The 13,107-nt window shown below is 39.4% G+C and overlaps 2 protein-coding genes across 6 annotated transcripts in view; one reads left to right on the top strand and one right to left on the bottom strand.

Annotated features, from left to right (window-relative positions):
* The window catches only part of ikbkb (inhibitor of nuclear factor kappa B kinase subunit beta), a 27,372-nt gene extending 25,006 nt beyond the window's left edge, over positions 1 to 2,366 (top strand). For both annotated transcript variants that reach the window (XM_005924400.3, XM_042220722.1), the window contains one exon: positions 46 to 2,366. In XM_005924400.3, the coding sequence (XP_005924462.1) occupies positions 46 to 105 (60 nt within the window). In that variant the 3' untranslated portion in view covers positions 106 to 2,366. The remainder of the gene's footprint in view (positions 1 to 45) is intronic.
* Positions 1,975 to 13,107, bottom strand: vdac3 (voltage-dependent anion channel 3). 4 transcript variants are annotated; one of them, XM_005924396.3, is made up of 11 exons: positions 12,988 to 13,107; positions 8,474 to 8,589; positions 7,114 to 7,185; positions 6,815 to 6,864; positions 6,326 to 6,328; positions 5,700 to 5,852; positions 5,109 to 5,161; positions 4,800 to 5,027; positions 4,556 to 4,706; positions 3,053 to 3,110; positions 1,975 to 2,933 (listed from the first exon to the last, which is right to left on the bottom strand). In XM_005924396.3, exons 2-11 carry the CDS (start codon positions 8,583 to 8,585, stop codon positions 2,842 to 2,844), a joined length of 972 nt encoding a protein of 323 aa, XP_005924458.1. In that variant the 5' UTR covers positions 8,586 to 8,589; positions 12,988 to 13,107; the 3' UTR covers positions 1,975 to 2,841. The 4 variants fall into 4 exon arrangements, with proteins under 4 accessions (XP_005924458.1, XP_005924459.1, XP_005924460.1 ...); XM_005924397.2 differs by lacking the exon at positions 6,326 to 6,328; XM_005924398.3 differs by lacking the exon at positions 8,474 to 8,589.

The following is a 13,107-nucleotide window of genomic DNA, read 5'->3' as shown; positions in this document are numbered from 1 at the left end:
TTTTTATTGTTTAACTAAAACAATTGCCTTTTGTTTTTGTCCTAGATGCTGAGGGAGTGGACGTGGCTGCGTGGAGGCCAGGATTTCTCCAGTGACCTCTCATAAACTGAGTTTCCATCTTTGCAGATATGTAGTACTCTGCTGCCTCTGTGTGGATGGGCTGTCAAATTACACGTGGGATGTATGACGACAGTCTGAAGTGAACGTGTAGCAGTTTAAAAAAAAACAAAAAACAATCAGTAAGATCGCTAACACCTTATTGGCTTTGTGAAAAAGAATAATTAAATCTATGTTCAGGATTAATGTCAGAGAGATTAATTGGAGTGTCATCTTTCATCTTAAACAGAACATTCTGGCTGTAATTCCAGTAAAGATTAAAATCTTAATCTCATATTACATATTTGTACATTCCTATAGGCTTATGGTTTATGAAGCACCTTGCACAGTTCTGACTCAATATCTGCATACAGCATGATTATTGTAAATAATCTTTTGCTGGATTTGTAAGACGATCTCTTTCTTAGTTTAAGAACTAATTTTGTTTCATCGTGATTGTTGGTCTTTGGAAACCACAGATGTTATTCTTAACAAATGTGTGCCTTGAGCTGCGTGTTCATATCTGGAACACTACTTTTTATTGCAGGTTTTATTTGGTTTAAGGGTGTGATTTAGAATTGAAAAGAGGTCTGTTTTAACCGTTTGCTCAGTAACTGTATGAATGTGTTTTTAAACCCACTTATGAATGCATGGGGAAATGAGGAATATCTTCAATAAGAGGAACATGTATCAAATGCAGCACAGTCCAGTATGCCACGAATAACTGCAAGTGTTTTGTTTATACTGTTGAATTGTTTTGACATGCTGGGTATGGCAATATTTTATACATTTTTTTAATCATTACCTTGAAACAATGAAAAAGAAGTTAAATGTGTGAATTTATCAAAACTGTGAATTACCACAAAACTAACATATTACTCTGGTCTGGTGTTTTGGCCTCATCGCAATTGTTTCCACATTTTTCTTCTCGTTTTCAAATTAAGTCCAACAATTAAAGGTAGTACTGTAAAGATCACACAAGGTGATGCTTATTATCAAGTATCTCAGAATTATTTTGTGTACAGACTTTATGCTGTTAAGATTGTAAAAATGTCAAACAAAATTAAATCTTGACTCTGGTAAGCAGGTTTAATGTGACCTGGTGTTTTCTTTGCTTCATTTCCAAATAATTTGTTTGGACACGAGGACGCTGATGGCCTTGACTGTTTTATTGCGATTAAGAAAAATAATATACAGAATTAGTGCTTGTAGTACTCTGCCATCCCATGATTCATTAGGCTGTAGAACTTTTAGCAGCAATAATTTGTAACCTAGTAATGCAGGTATTCCATCTTACTTCCTTTAGTAATCTTTTTCTATACAATTGTCTCACTCACATTCTTGAGGAACTGAGGTTTGCAAAACATTTGTTTTTGCATAGATCTCTACTTTGACTCTTTTAAATCATTGTCTCCTTGAATGACTATTTCAGCCAAGCTTTGGCTCTCAGAGGTTCTCACGTGTGATTCTGGAATACTTTGTTAGACACAGGTTTATTCAACTTGACTGCAAGGTTCCCAGATCCTGTGGCTGCACCTCAAGCTCAATTCATCACCCTCCAACCACTGTGCTCGACAGTTATGAGGCGTTTGTGTTGATATGTTGCGTTTCGTTTTCCCCAAATGTAGTGTTGTGGGCAAACATCTCCACTTTGGTCTTACTGGTCCAAAGGATATTGTTCTAGGAGTCTTGTGGTCTGTTCTGAAGTCACTTTGCAAACTTATGTGCCACCAAGAGCAGAGGATCTGTCCTGGCAGGGGTGGTCAAACTTGCTGATGATCAGTTAATCATGTGCAGTTAATTACCAGCACTTTCACATGACTAACATCAGTAGGGTGGGGGGGAAAAAAAAAAAAAGAAGCCAAAACCCACTAAAAATCTGTTTTAAAGTCTTTATTTCATTCAATAAAGCCAGTTTGAGGTCCTAACTGATGGCTAACTTCCTATACAAAGCACAGCACAGGTAAAGTGAAATGTAGTGCTCAAGGTTTAACAGTTACAGGACATAAAACATGACAAAACAAAGAGGTCATAGAGAGATCCTAATTTTTTGACCAAACAAAACCTGAAAACAAAACTTTTAGGTAACCAAGGGCTCACAGTGTTTAACTGTTTTATTTAGGTGGAAACAAAAGCAGTCCACTCAGACACATGACCCGTTTTTTCCTGCTTATTTCTCTCTAGCCTCAATTGCATCAGTTGTAAATATGACAATGAAAAGTCTAAAATAAAAAAATTAAATTAAATTAAAAAAAAAAAAAAAAACCTTAGCATTTAAAGCGTGCAACAAAACTACAATATACCAAAACAAGCACCCTCTAACAATCTCACTGATGTCTAAATCCCAGAGTACCTGAACAAAACCTGCCTGAATAACACAGAATGACAGGGTGCTTCAGACACATGCTATTAAAAGTGCACTTTGTCTGGCCAAAGCAGCCAAGAAGTAGCACAGTATTTAGAGAATGGGGTATTTGAATAAACTGGCTGCGAGACTGTATGCAGTACTCTGGTAATATATGCTAAAAACTGATGTGTGGGTCATGTCAATAACACTGTGAAATCCTTGCTTTAGAATTACAGTACTAGAGGTCTTAGAGGCTGTTTGGAGTTTCAGGGTTAAGGCCAAAGTGTGTGTGTGTGTCTCAGAGGGAAGATTTGTTGATGCGTTGCTGAGTGGGGCCATAGTGGTGTAGTCTTCTCCTTTGTTTGCTTTCCTCTCCTCTTGCCAGTCCTGTTCAATCCTTACGCCTCCAGCTCGAAACCGAGGCCGATTTTGTGTCCACCGGCGTTCACGTTCTTCCCGTCGATCAGAGCAGAGAGGGTGAGCTTCACTCCTGCAGGAAAGAGCGTCACATTGTATCATGTAACCATACAGATGCTCTTTAGGCTGTTATCACAGAATACATGTCTTTGGATGTTTTTTTTTTTTTTTTTAAGAAGTCAAACAGCTAACCTGGCCTGAGTGTTTGTGTGTATCCAACTCCAACGAGACAGGCGTTGTTAACCTTGGCCTGTGAGGAGAAACAGATCATCAGGTGAGTTAGTCATAAACACTGCATTAGGAGAGTAGATGGAGTAGGTTACATAATATGGAGTTTATCATAAATATGAATATCAATCAGCCTCAGGCAACCGTTGCAGAGAAGTAAGATAATGATGTTTGAGAAGCACACAGCTGTAGGGATGACTCAGTAGGCAGCTGGTTCCACATTCAAATATTTGAACAACTATTGGATGGATGCTCATAAAAAGAATGGTATCCAGTGACTTCCTCCAGCATGCATTTTAGAGTTGTATAAATCTCTTGATGATTCTGGGACGGGTTAAAACACGTTTATCCTTTTTGTCATTGAACTTTTTTGGTAAAAAATAAGTATGGATCGTAATTTTTTTTTTTGTTAATTGTAACTTATTAACAACAATATAAACATTTTTTGTGAGCCTGGTGTGATCAACCAACAGATGAAGACTTTAAGCGGTACCCCTTTGCTCACAGAAAAGCAAGGATGCAGTAAATAAATAAATAAATGCATTTAGGTAAATCCATGAGTTAATTAATGCTAATAAAAATCTGTTCAGTGGTCTTTGTGATTATCAAAATATCTGAAGTCTAGCAGGAGGTATCTTTAGAGCATTCACATTTTGCTTAATCATATCCCTATTCCCTAAAAAATCCCTTATTTTATTGTCAAATATCATTTATTTCAACTCAGCTTAATGAGTTTGCTTCTTAACTCATTATTTACATAGTCCACCCAATGCTTATATAATAAATACAATTTTATTTGCATAGCACCTTTCAAGATTTAAAAAGGGATCACAAAAAGCTTCAGACCTTCTCAGACCACTAAGTCCACAGATCTCAAGCTCAAAGGAGAGAGTTCCAGAGTATGGACACCACCGTTACAAAAGCTCTGTCACCTTTTGTTTTCAGCCTCATATGCTTACTACCCAATATTATTGTGCCAAAACAGTAACTACCATAGTGGGCATACTGCAACACATGCATGCATAAATTTTCTTAGCTGCTGGAGCATATCACAGCTGTCACTGAGCACATGGCAGAGTACAACCAGTCTGCAGGGCCAACGCAGAAACAGACAACCACTTACACCTTCAGCCAATTTAGCAACACCAACTAAACTAACATGCATGTCTTTGGACTGTCGAAGGAAGCTGGAATATCCAGAGACAACGCATGCACAGACATAAATAACAGGGAATCTCAACACAGAACCTCCCAAGCTAGACAGCAGATTTGAACCCACAACCTTTTTGTTATGCAGATCTAACCAGTGCAGCACTGTGCCACCCCTGAGTACAGTTGTACATTTAACTCAAACCTCCAGCAGAGTCCCACAAAAGTTATAGCGTGATTAGCTAGCAGTGAAAATGTATAATTTATTTATGTATGTTAGCATGTTAGACGTGTGCAGGATGTTTTGTCAGTTCTCACAGAGAGGGATGCATCCTTATCCAGCTGGTATTTGGCTCCAAGTCCAAAGCGCGTGTTATTGCTGCCTGCTGTCCAGGCTAGGTTGACTGCTGTTTCCAGGTTGCTGTTCACCTTTTGGTAAATGGAGCCACCGAACTCCGTGCCATCATTACTGAAATACAATACCAAACACAATTTAAGAACTGAGGGGAAAAAACAAAAACAACAAAACCCCTAAACTTTGTGCTATGCTGTAGTGACTCACACGCTGGTATGAAGTTGGAAGTCACCAGTCTTGTATCCAAGGGCAAAGTTGTTCTTGACGAGTTTAGATTTGGCAGTGTCGAAAGCCATCTGGTAACCAGCCAGCCAGCCCTCGAAGCCAAGCACAGCCGCTGTGTGGACAGTGGGGCCGGCCATGTCGAAGTCCAGGTCACAGCCCACATTCACAAAGTCCCGCTTGTAGCTGGTCTTCAGTTTGGCACTCTTCTTGCTAAAGATCGTAATTATTAGACACATGTCGTATTGAGAACATTTATTAAAAACCCTGAGAACAACAGAGCGTTACTCTTACCCAGTGTTCGGCACAAATGACGTGTCCAGACCGAGCTTCAGGCCGTTGGCCAGCTACAGACAGACAGAAGACTTAATATATTAAGTACTGAAGTATTAGCCACCACATATTATTAAACCTTTCCTTATTTTCTGTCATACGTATATGTTTTAAAGAGGTAGGTACTTATCACCATCATCCAAACACTCAAAACTATGTTTTTTTTCCTACTCTTTGATGTCAATGAGAGCAGATGTCTATAATATTATCATCACAGACACAAAGCTTTAATCGTGAGCCACACACTTGCTATCCAAATTTCTTGTCATGAGGAGCAACCCATCAGTAATAATAATATTATTTTTTCTTAAAAAATAAAAATATAATTCTGGCAGCTCAGCCTCCCAGTAGATGCACCTATGGTATGGATTTCAAAATTTGCCTAGTTCTTAAGATATCACATTCACAATATTTTCAGAAAACATGACCTCTGACCTCTAACCTTGAGGCAGAGGTCAATGAGATTTAAACACATCTGAGGTTTTTAGTAGATACACCAATGCTATTTTGCCCCCCCCCCAATAAATAAATTTCCTTTTTGTTTGACTTCACCTGGTCCTCCAACGTGATTTCTGTTGTAAGAGTGTTGTCAGTGTTCCACTTCTGGTTGAAGGTGAGCCCCAGATCTTTCATTTTGTACTTTGTCTCCAGGTGGCCTCCAGACCTCCCTGTATCTGTGTTGTTGGAGCCAGAAGTGGTGAACTCCTGTAGGAGAGATGGATCGAGTAATGAGGGGAAGATGGAAGATGAGGTGGAAGGGAAAGTAGAAAGAGACATCAGAGCACAGCTAAAGACACTAGAGGCCGGGGGGGGGAAACGGAGACAGGGATAACAAGCATTACGTTTTTGGCTTTTCGTCTGCCAAACAATCCCTCACAGGGTTGCATGACTGGTTATTCAAATAAATAAATAAATAAAAATCTAGACCTTTAAGATGGAGAAGTGAGCTGGGAAGGTAAACTGAGGACTGTGAGGGAGAGGCTGGTCATGAGTGTTTAACGATCAGTGCTATTACAGCTGCGGTTGGGGTAATGCTGTCACTTAGGTGAGCCGTTACTGCAAAGAAATAGTTGGCAGAAAGCCTGCACACAAACACACACTGCTATCACTCTTGCACCCTGCAGTGCACCTGTGTTTAATGATTACATATGCACACACACTCACTCTCCCACTCTTACCATCTGACAGGAGCATCCAAAGAAGAAGCAGAGAAAAGAGAAAACAGAGGAAGTTAGGGAAAACCACAGTCTACATGTGACAGTTTGACTGCTTGCTGGGAAAATGAAAACCAGAGCTACAAAAAGTAAAAGTGGATGTCTTTTCAGTGCTTTTTGAGTGAGGCTTAAAGCTGGATCAGATTTGGAAAACTATGCAAGAGCTCATTTGTGGTTTTACTATGGTAACCGGTTTATGGCAACACAGATACATGGCACGTTTTGGTGAAACTCTTTCCCTTCGTGACAGAACATGCTGCTTCAGAGGAGAAAGTAAGGAATAAACTCATTCGACAGAGTGTTTCTCTGCTGACTCTGTATGTAGAGGCACGTCAGGCACTCTGACATGAAGACCTCCAAAGCCGTGAGTCAGACCTTTGCTCTACATCTAAGTGCTTAGAAAGACGTTTGAAACTAAATTTAAACGCATCCAGTGACAACAGTAATACTTACAACTCCACTTTGAGACTTGGTCTTAACATCTAGCTTCAATATTCCATAGCCTGTGGAAAAGAAATTAGGATATTTAAAAAAAACAAAACAAAAAAACCCCCATATATATTACAAGGAAGGGCAGTAAAAATAATCTCTTTGCACTGGCCAGAAGAACAATAGACACCTGCAGCACAGAGCACACAAAGCATTCTCTGAAAATCAGTCCTGCACCATAGTTTGAGCCCAAACAGCTTCAGTATGATAGCAACAGAAGAGCAGCAGTTACATATGCATGTTAAGTAGATTTCTTCACTTACCGAAGCCTTTACTGAAGATGTCTTTGGCAGATTTCCCCAGATCCGAGTATGCAGGAGGGACAGCCATTGTGCCTGAGGAAAGAAATGTACCAATAGTTTAATCACAGCAGTGACACACATACACCCACACATGTGCACTTTTTATGTAAAGAGATATTCCAGCAATTTAGAAATACACTTTTACAACACTGGTGAAATTGCAAGATTTAAAAGTCTGTCCAGCAGAGCACTAAATATGCACATTTCCAGCTTTCCAGTTTGGGTTAAAGTACAAATCTGTTGGATCACACATTTGCCTTTCATATCTCAACCTCTGAAACATTTGTGCCATGTAGAATAGCACAATATGAGCTTTCAATCGTTACTGAAGCACATATTGTGTAGTTTTTCAACAAAGATTAAATGGATACAGAAACAATAGCAGAGTGTCCCTTTAAAAAATTAAAAATAAAATAAATCAAGATGCTAACACAAAATGAATTTTAAAGCTCTGCACTGGAAGCTGTGCTTTGCAATGCAAATAGCACTTCTGAGGCCACACACATGCTGACAGCACCGCCAACAGCATTTTCGATCAACCATCTACTCACCAACAATCATTACACATCAATACAAGCCAGTAGGGGGGCTGTCTGGGTGCTGGTTATAGCTCCTCTCCTCCCCCTCTATCTTCCACAGAAACCCTATTGATTGCCTAGCAGCAGTACATGAGCAAGCAGCAGAGGTTGTTAAACCAATGAAACTGTTTCCCTAGTTTAGGAGGACAGTATACAAGTCTTATTTTTGCAATAGCTGTTGCAGAATGAACAAAAATAGCATCGTTACTGTGAACAAATATCAACATAGCATATTTTTTTGCAGACTGCGACCAGGTCACTGTAGCAGAGCCAGCACAAGCAGTGGCTGGTTTGGTTAGTCAGCAAACTACCACTCCTGCACACCACTGCACTGCACTGTAGTGTAGTGTTTCAGAGGCATCAGTGTCCCCTGGGTCAGTGTGCACGTGTCTGCGAAGAAGACAGCCTTGGCCTTGACTTATATCCTATAAGTGTTTAATAAGTGTTTAATATTTTACTACCAGCACACCTTTTTGTGGCTCCTGCACCCCTCACCTAACTGGTCTCTTCTATAGAAGATGGGAAATGCAGCTAACACGTGCATGACTGAGCCACTGCAGACAGATCAAATACTGTCACTTGGGGGGAGAAAAAAAAAAAAAAAAAAAAAGATAACTGAAAGCAGATGAAAACCGCTTAGACACAAAGACCCCTTCTCTCCCTGAAATGAAACCAACATGCAATCCAGGGACCCTGATGATAATCCATCTGTGTTTTTACATGTAACCCCCAACACCACTCACCATGTCCCTTTGGTGCGTGGCTCTGACACGTCACACAGTGGTCTTTGTTTTCTGCATGTTTGCCTTTTCCTGGCATGTCCTGCTGCAGTACAATCCCAACATTCTGTGCCATGACTCTTCAGAGGGAGAAGTAAAAGCAGGGACAATGGGAAACTTTTGGCAAGAAGTCCTTCGCCACTTTAATTAACAGCATCATCACACAATACAAACTCTTGTTTGAAAGTGGCTCACAACATGTTACAGCTACTGTAGCCATACCTAACTTATGTAAACCAGAGCACTCTGTGCACTGCATGCAAACCTGGTCTGTGTGTAGACGTGAAAAGACCTTTTGAAATACTTTTTCCTCCATCCCGCACACAAAAGTACAGAAAAACAGAACAAATCATGAAAGTAAATCACATTGATAAATATGCACTTTAATGCCAGGTTCCTTAAAGTCTGGCGCATCACCTACAGAGATCTATATTTTCAATAACCCCTCTACAAATCCAAATGGGGAAAAGATGCTTAAACAGATGAATTCAATGTGTGCACCAAAGCCCAGTTGAAGAAAGTGTGAATAATGCAAAGCTACTTAACAGAGTCCGGGGGGAATAGCAAATGCAGTAGGCACCAACTTTTTTTTAAGCTGATATGGCCAACTTTGTGATAAATCCAATAGGAAAAGTCTTTTTTTTTTGGTGTTATGTGACAAATGAATGTTCAATATTCACTCATTCTCCTCTAGCTTTCTAATATTTTCATTGTGTCCTTTTTTTCTTTTCTTTTTTTATAGATCAAGGCAAGAGTAACCCAAGTTTAAGTGTTCATTAAGGCGTTTGTCACATAGATATAAAATAAGTTCAGAGATAAGCGGGTGTTAAACACAGGGTGCTTGGTTTATGTAAACATGTAATTTGTTGTTGTTCTGGTTTACGTGCTGAAAATGGGTTTTTTTTGTGTATGTTGTGTTAGACTTGTACATAGTTAAACATATATGGATCAAATAATGCTGAATTCTGGATATGGATTTGTAAGCAATGAAATTTGAAATAAGGGGGAAGGAACAGGAAAAGTGTAAACTTCATCCGACTCCTTTTCGAACATACATTCTGTAGACATAGATATATACATGAAAACTTGATGATTTTTAAGTTTTGTTTTTTCCTCTTGTTATTTCAATTATATTTGCATGTTGGAAATAAAATGATATCTATTTTCTATCAACCCCCGAGTTAAAACGTTGACTCTTAAACTAAAAAAAAAACCTCTCCAACTTTTGGATAAATAAAGCTTGCTCTATTCTGCACGATTTTGCATAAAATGTGAATCACGATTTTTTGGCTTAGAATTGAGATCACGATTCTCTCACGATTTTCTTTTCCAATATAAATATTTATTGCACTTATTAACTGCACATCAACTTCGTAACAGTTGAAACTGAACATAAAAACAATAAATAACATAAAAACAACAAATGTCTCACGTTTTGTTGCTGCCGCAAAATGTTGTACTGCTTGAAATTCCGTCTCCACCTTGCTCGACACTGCATGTATAGAGCAGGTAGTGCAACAATAGAAAAATAGTTGCGGGACGGCACTGTGCAGCGTTTGTCTAGGTTGTTGATTATTTTCCTAAATCCCTCGTTTTGCACAGTGTTGATGGGAGCCATATCTTTGGTCAGGTGATAAGTGATAGCCTCCGTAATTTCTTTGTGCCTGCGGGAGTTCGACGTTTATAGGGAAGCGCTGTATGAGGTTCCCGTTATTGATGTTTGGGTGGTTGTCCGGGACGGATTTTCTCCTGTCACTTTCTCGTCATCCCTGACGTGCTCTCCGTTGTTTTTTCCCTGCTAATTTTAGCATCACACGGCACAGCTTCTGTATCACGTGGTATAAGGCTCCGCCCTTGTCATTTGTTGAGCAGGAAGAGTGAGCGCTTGTTTTCATGCAGATTACGTCCCGGATCAAAATGCAGTACAATCGTCGTCGTCTTTTTTTTTTCCTTTTTTTTTTTTTTAAAATCGTTGTCATTTGGAAATGAGATCGCACATAAGTATGAATCGAGATCGCGATTTTCTAACGATTAATCGTGCAGCCCTTATCTTAAGATTGTCATCATTTTCACATAATACAAATCCATCACCTGTGGTCTCAATATTCATTTCCCAGACACTCAGCAACTACATGCAATTCCCAATCTGTCTTTGTCATTCCACCCGACAGACAATCCTTCTCCACTCTCTATCCCCTCACCCCCTTCTCCACACAGTCCACCCCCCCACTTAGTTTCCTCACCAAGTCGCAGCTCTAAATTTAGCCCATGTGAACATGACACTGAATTACATGTGACTTGGCTTTTAACATGTGTCCTCCTCCAGGTTCAGCCTATTAAGATCCCTATTTTTTTTTTTTTTAAGTACCAGCACAGTGTGTTTATGCACAAACACCTGCCACTCATCGTATTACTTACAATGCGCATACGTAATTATATGCAAGCTGTAGCCAGGTGATAGACTGGAGTAAGCGCAAAGGTCAAGATGACCCCACATAAATGACATGGACATATTTGAACACAAACAAAATGTTAAATGACTTAAAAATCCATAGAACTGTCCAACGCAACATGCTTTTAGTACATACTGCTCAATTTGCGAGAAGCACAAATTCCCAATGTTTATAATAATAATAATAATAATAATAATAATAATAATAATAATAGATTGCATTTATATAGCACTTTTCGAGACCCTCAAAGCACTTTACAATTGCACTATTCAGTCACTCTCACATTGACACACTGGTGGAGGCAAGCTACAGTTGTAGCCACAGCTGCCTTGGGACAGACTGACAGAAGCGAGGCTGCCATATCGAGCCATCGGCCCCTCTGGTCATCACCAGTAGGCGGTAGATGAAGTGTCTTGGTCAAGGACACAATGACCAAGACAGACAGAGCATGGGATCGAATCGTTAACCTTCCGGTTACAAGATGAACCTCCCAACGACCTAAACCACAGTTGCCCCGATGTTGCACAGCTGACTAATTTGAGTATTGTTTCTTCTCTTAAATACACTGTGAAATATAAAAACATCTAAATATCTAATCTGAGTCCAGATTAACTGTGGAGAAGAGCAATTTATATATATTACATATGTTTAACCCCTCAAGTTGAACTGGCATCGTCTGCAGGATTAAATGAAAGGAATAATTCTGACATTCGCATCCAATAACAAGCCATAAAAGGGTGTCAAATATGCAATTAGGCAGTTGCACAACTCTAGCATAGCGTACAGATAACCAAACCAAGAGTGTGTGTGTACCATAATGTAGGGAATGTTTGTGAGAGATAAGGTGAAGTGCAGTGAAGTTATAGCTTAAACGTAAAGTGAAATATGCAGCTCTGTCCTGCATTAGAGTCACTTTTAATGGGTTTTAATGTGTACAGTGACAACAAAAAGACTTCTGCTGTGTGTAAGCATGTGTTTATAAGTAGCCTTAGTTTATACAATGCTTGCATCATCCAATAGGGCCTTAATAAACCTTTTTACAGTGACACAATAAGGTATTTAAAGGCCATCTTTATAGTTTCCAGCAGTGCTTTTCACTATCTAGTTAACAACTTAAGTTAAATACATCACTAGACTTTGCACCAGCTCCTGCTACATGTGCTGCAGAAAGTGCTGAGATAGGTGTGAACCACGTTTTCTGAACTACTCTGCTAAACACACCATGTGAGGACACCATTTCTAAATTAACCCAGTTATGCTTTTTATTTCTACATAACACACACCGATGCCAATAACAATGAACAGCAATGATTATCAAAATATCGGCTGATAGCACTTTCACTGATTGCTTTATCCAAATAACCTAATAAAACTGTGTCTCTCTAGGCCATTGGCAAGGATAAGATTCTATAATTGAACAGGAAGGAAAGTCTGAACAACAGGTTACAATCAATGACAAAAGATAGCGGTGCTAGTTGTTAATGTTCTTTTGTGTTTCTCAACAAACACACAGATAAGACGTTTAAAATAGATTTATGGTCTCCCGTCCCCCGGTCCTTAGCGAACATGCTCATGGCCAGATGCGTCCACCCTTTCATATACATCTCCTTTTTTCTTTTTTTTAAAAACCACAATCTCTATTTTAAGTTGTGTATTTCAAATGTTGCAGCACAACAGTGCAATAAATCGCACTTATTATCGCTCATAAAAATTTGTTTTGTTGTTTTCGCTGCATGCCGTCAACACTCGTGGTAAGTTTTGGGAAGAGGGCTAAACTTCAGTTTTTCGAGGATGTTTTATGATAGTTAATTTTGGCTAACTATGGGAACACACAGGCCCGAACTGGCATTAAAACCTTGGCATAGCCGTCTGCGGTGGCTACTCCCACCCATGTGTGACTCATATCTCACTAAAAATCAAGCGGTTGTTGACAACAACTACCAATGCAGGAAAAAAAAATCGCAAAACAGTACCTTAAAAATAAAATATAATAAGGGACTTGCAAAAGAATCTTGCTTAGCTTACCTTTAGTTTTGTAGCGGAGTGTTGCAGAGTTTCAAAGGACTGCTCACTGCAGCGGAGCACAGTGAAGAAAAAAGCAGAGGGAACCAGACTGAGCAGGCGCAGGTCAGACCTCCAGCAGAG

Source organism: Haplochromis burtoni, unplaced genomic scaffold (genome assembly GCF_018398535.1).
Source record: "Haplochromis burtoni strain Fernald_Lab_line unplaced genomic scaffold, NCSU_Asbu1 Contig_54, whole genome shotgun sequence".
Taxonomy (NCBI): domain Eukaryota; kingdom Metazoa; phylum Chordata; class Actinopteri; order Cichliformes; family Cichlidae; genus Haplochromis; species Haplochromis burtoni.
The sequence above is the reverse complement of the archived record's forward strand: the minus strand, read 5'-3'. Positions and strand labels throughout refer to the sequence as shown.

Coding starts and splice junctions, on each gene's coding strand:
- vdac3 (XM_005924396.3), bottom strand. CDS start 8,585: ATGGCACAGAATGTTGGGATTGTACTGCAGCAGGACATGCCAGGAAAA. Junction 5,028..5,108: donor TCATTTGTGCCGAACACTGG/GTAAGAGTAACG, acceptor TACGATCTTTAG/CAAGAAGAGTGCCAAACTGA. Junction 3,111..4,555: donor ATAAGGATGCATCCCTCTCT/GTGAGAACTGAC, acceptor TTCTCCTCACAG/GCCAAGGTTAACAACGCCTG.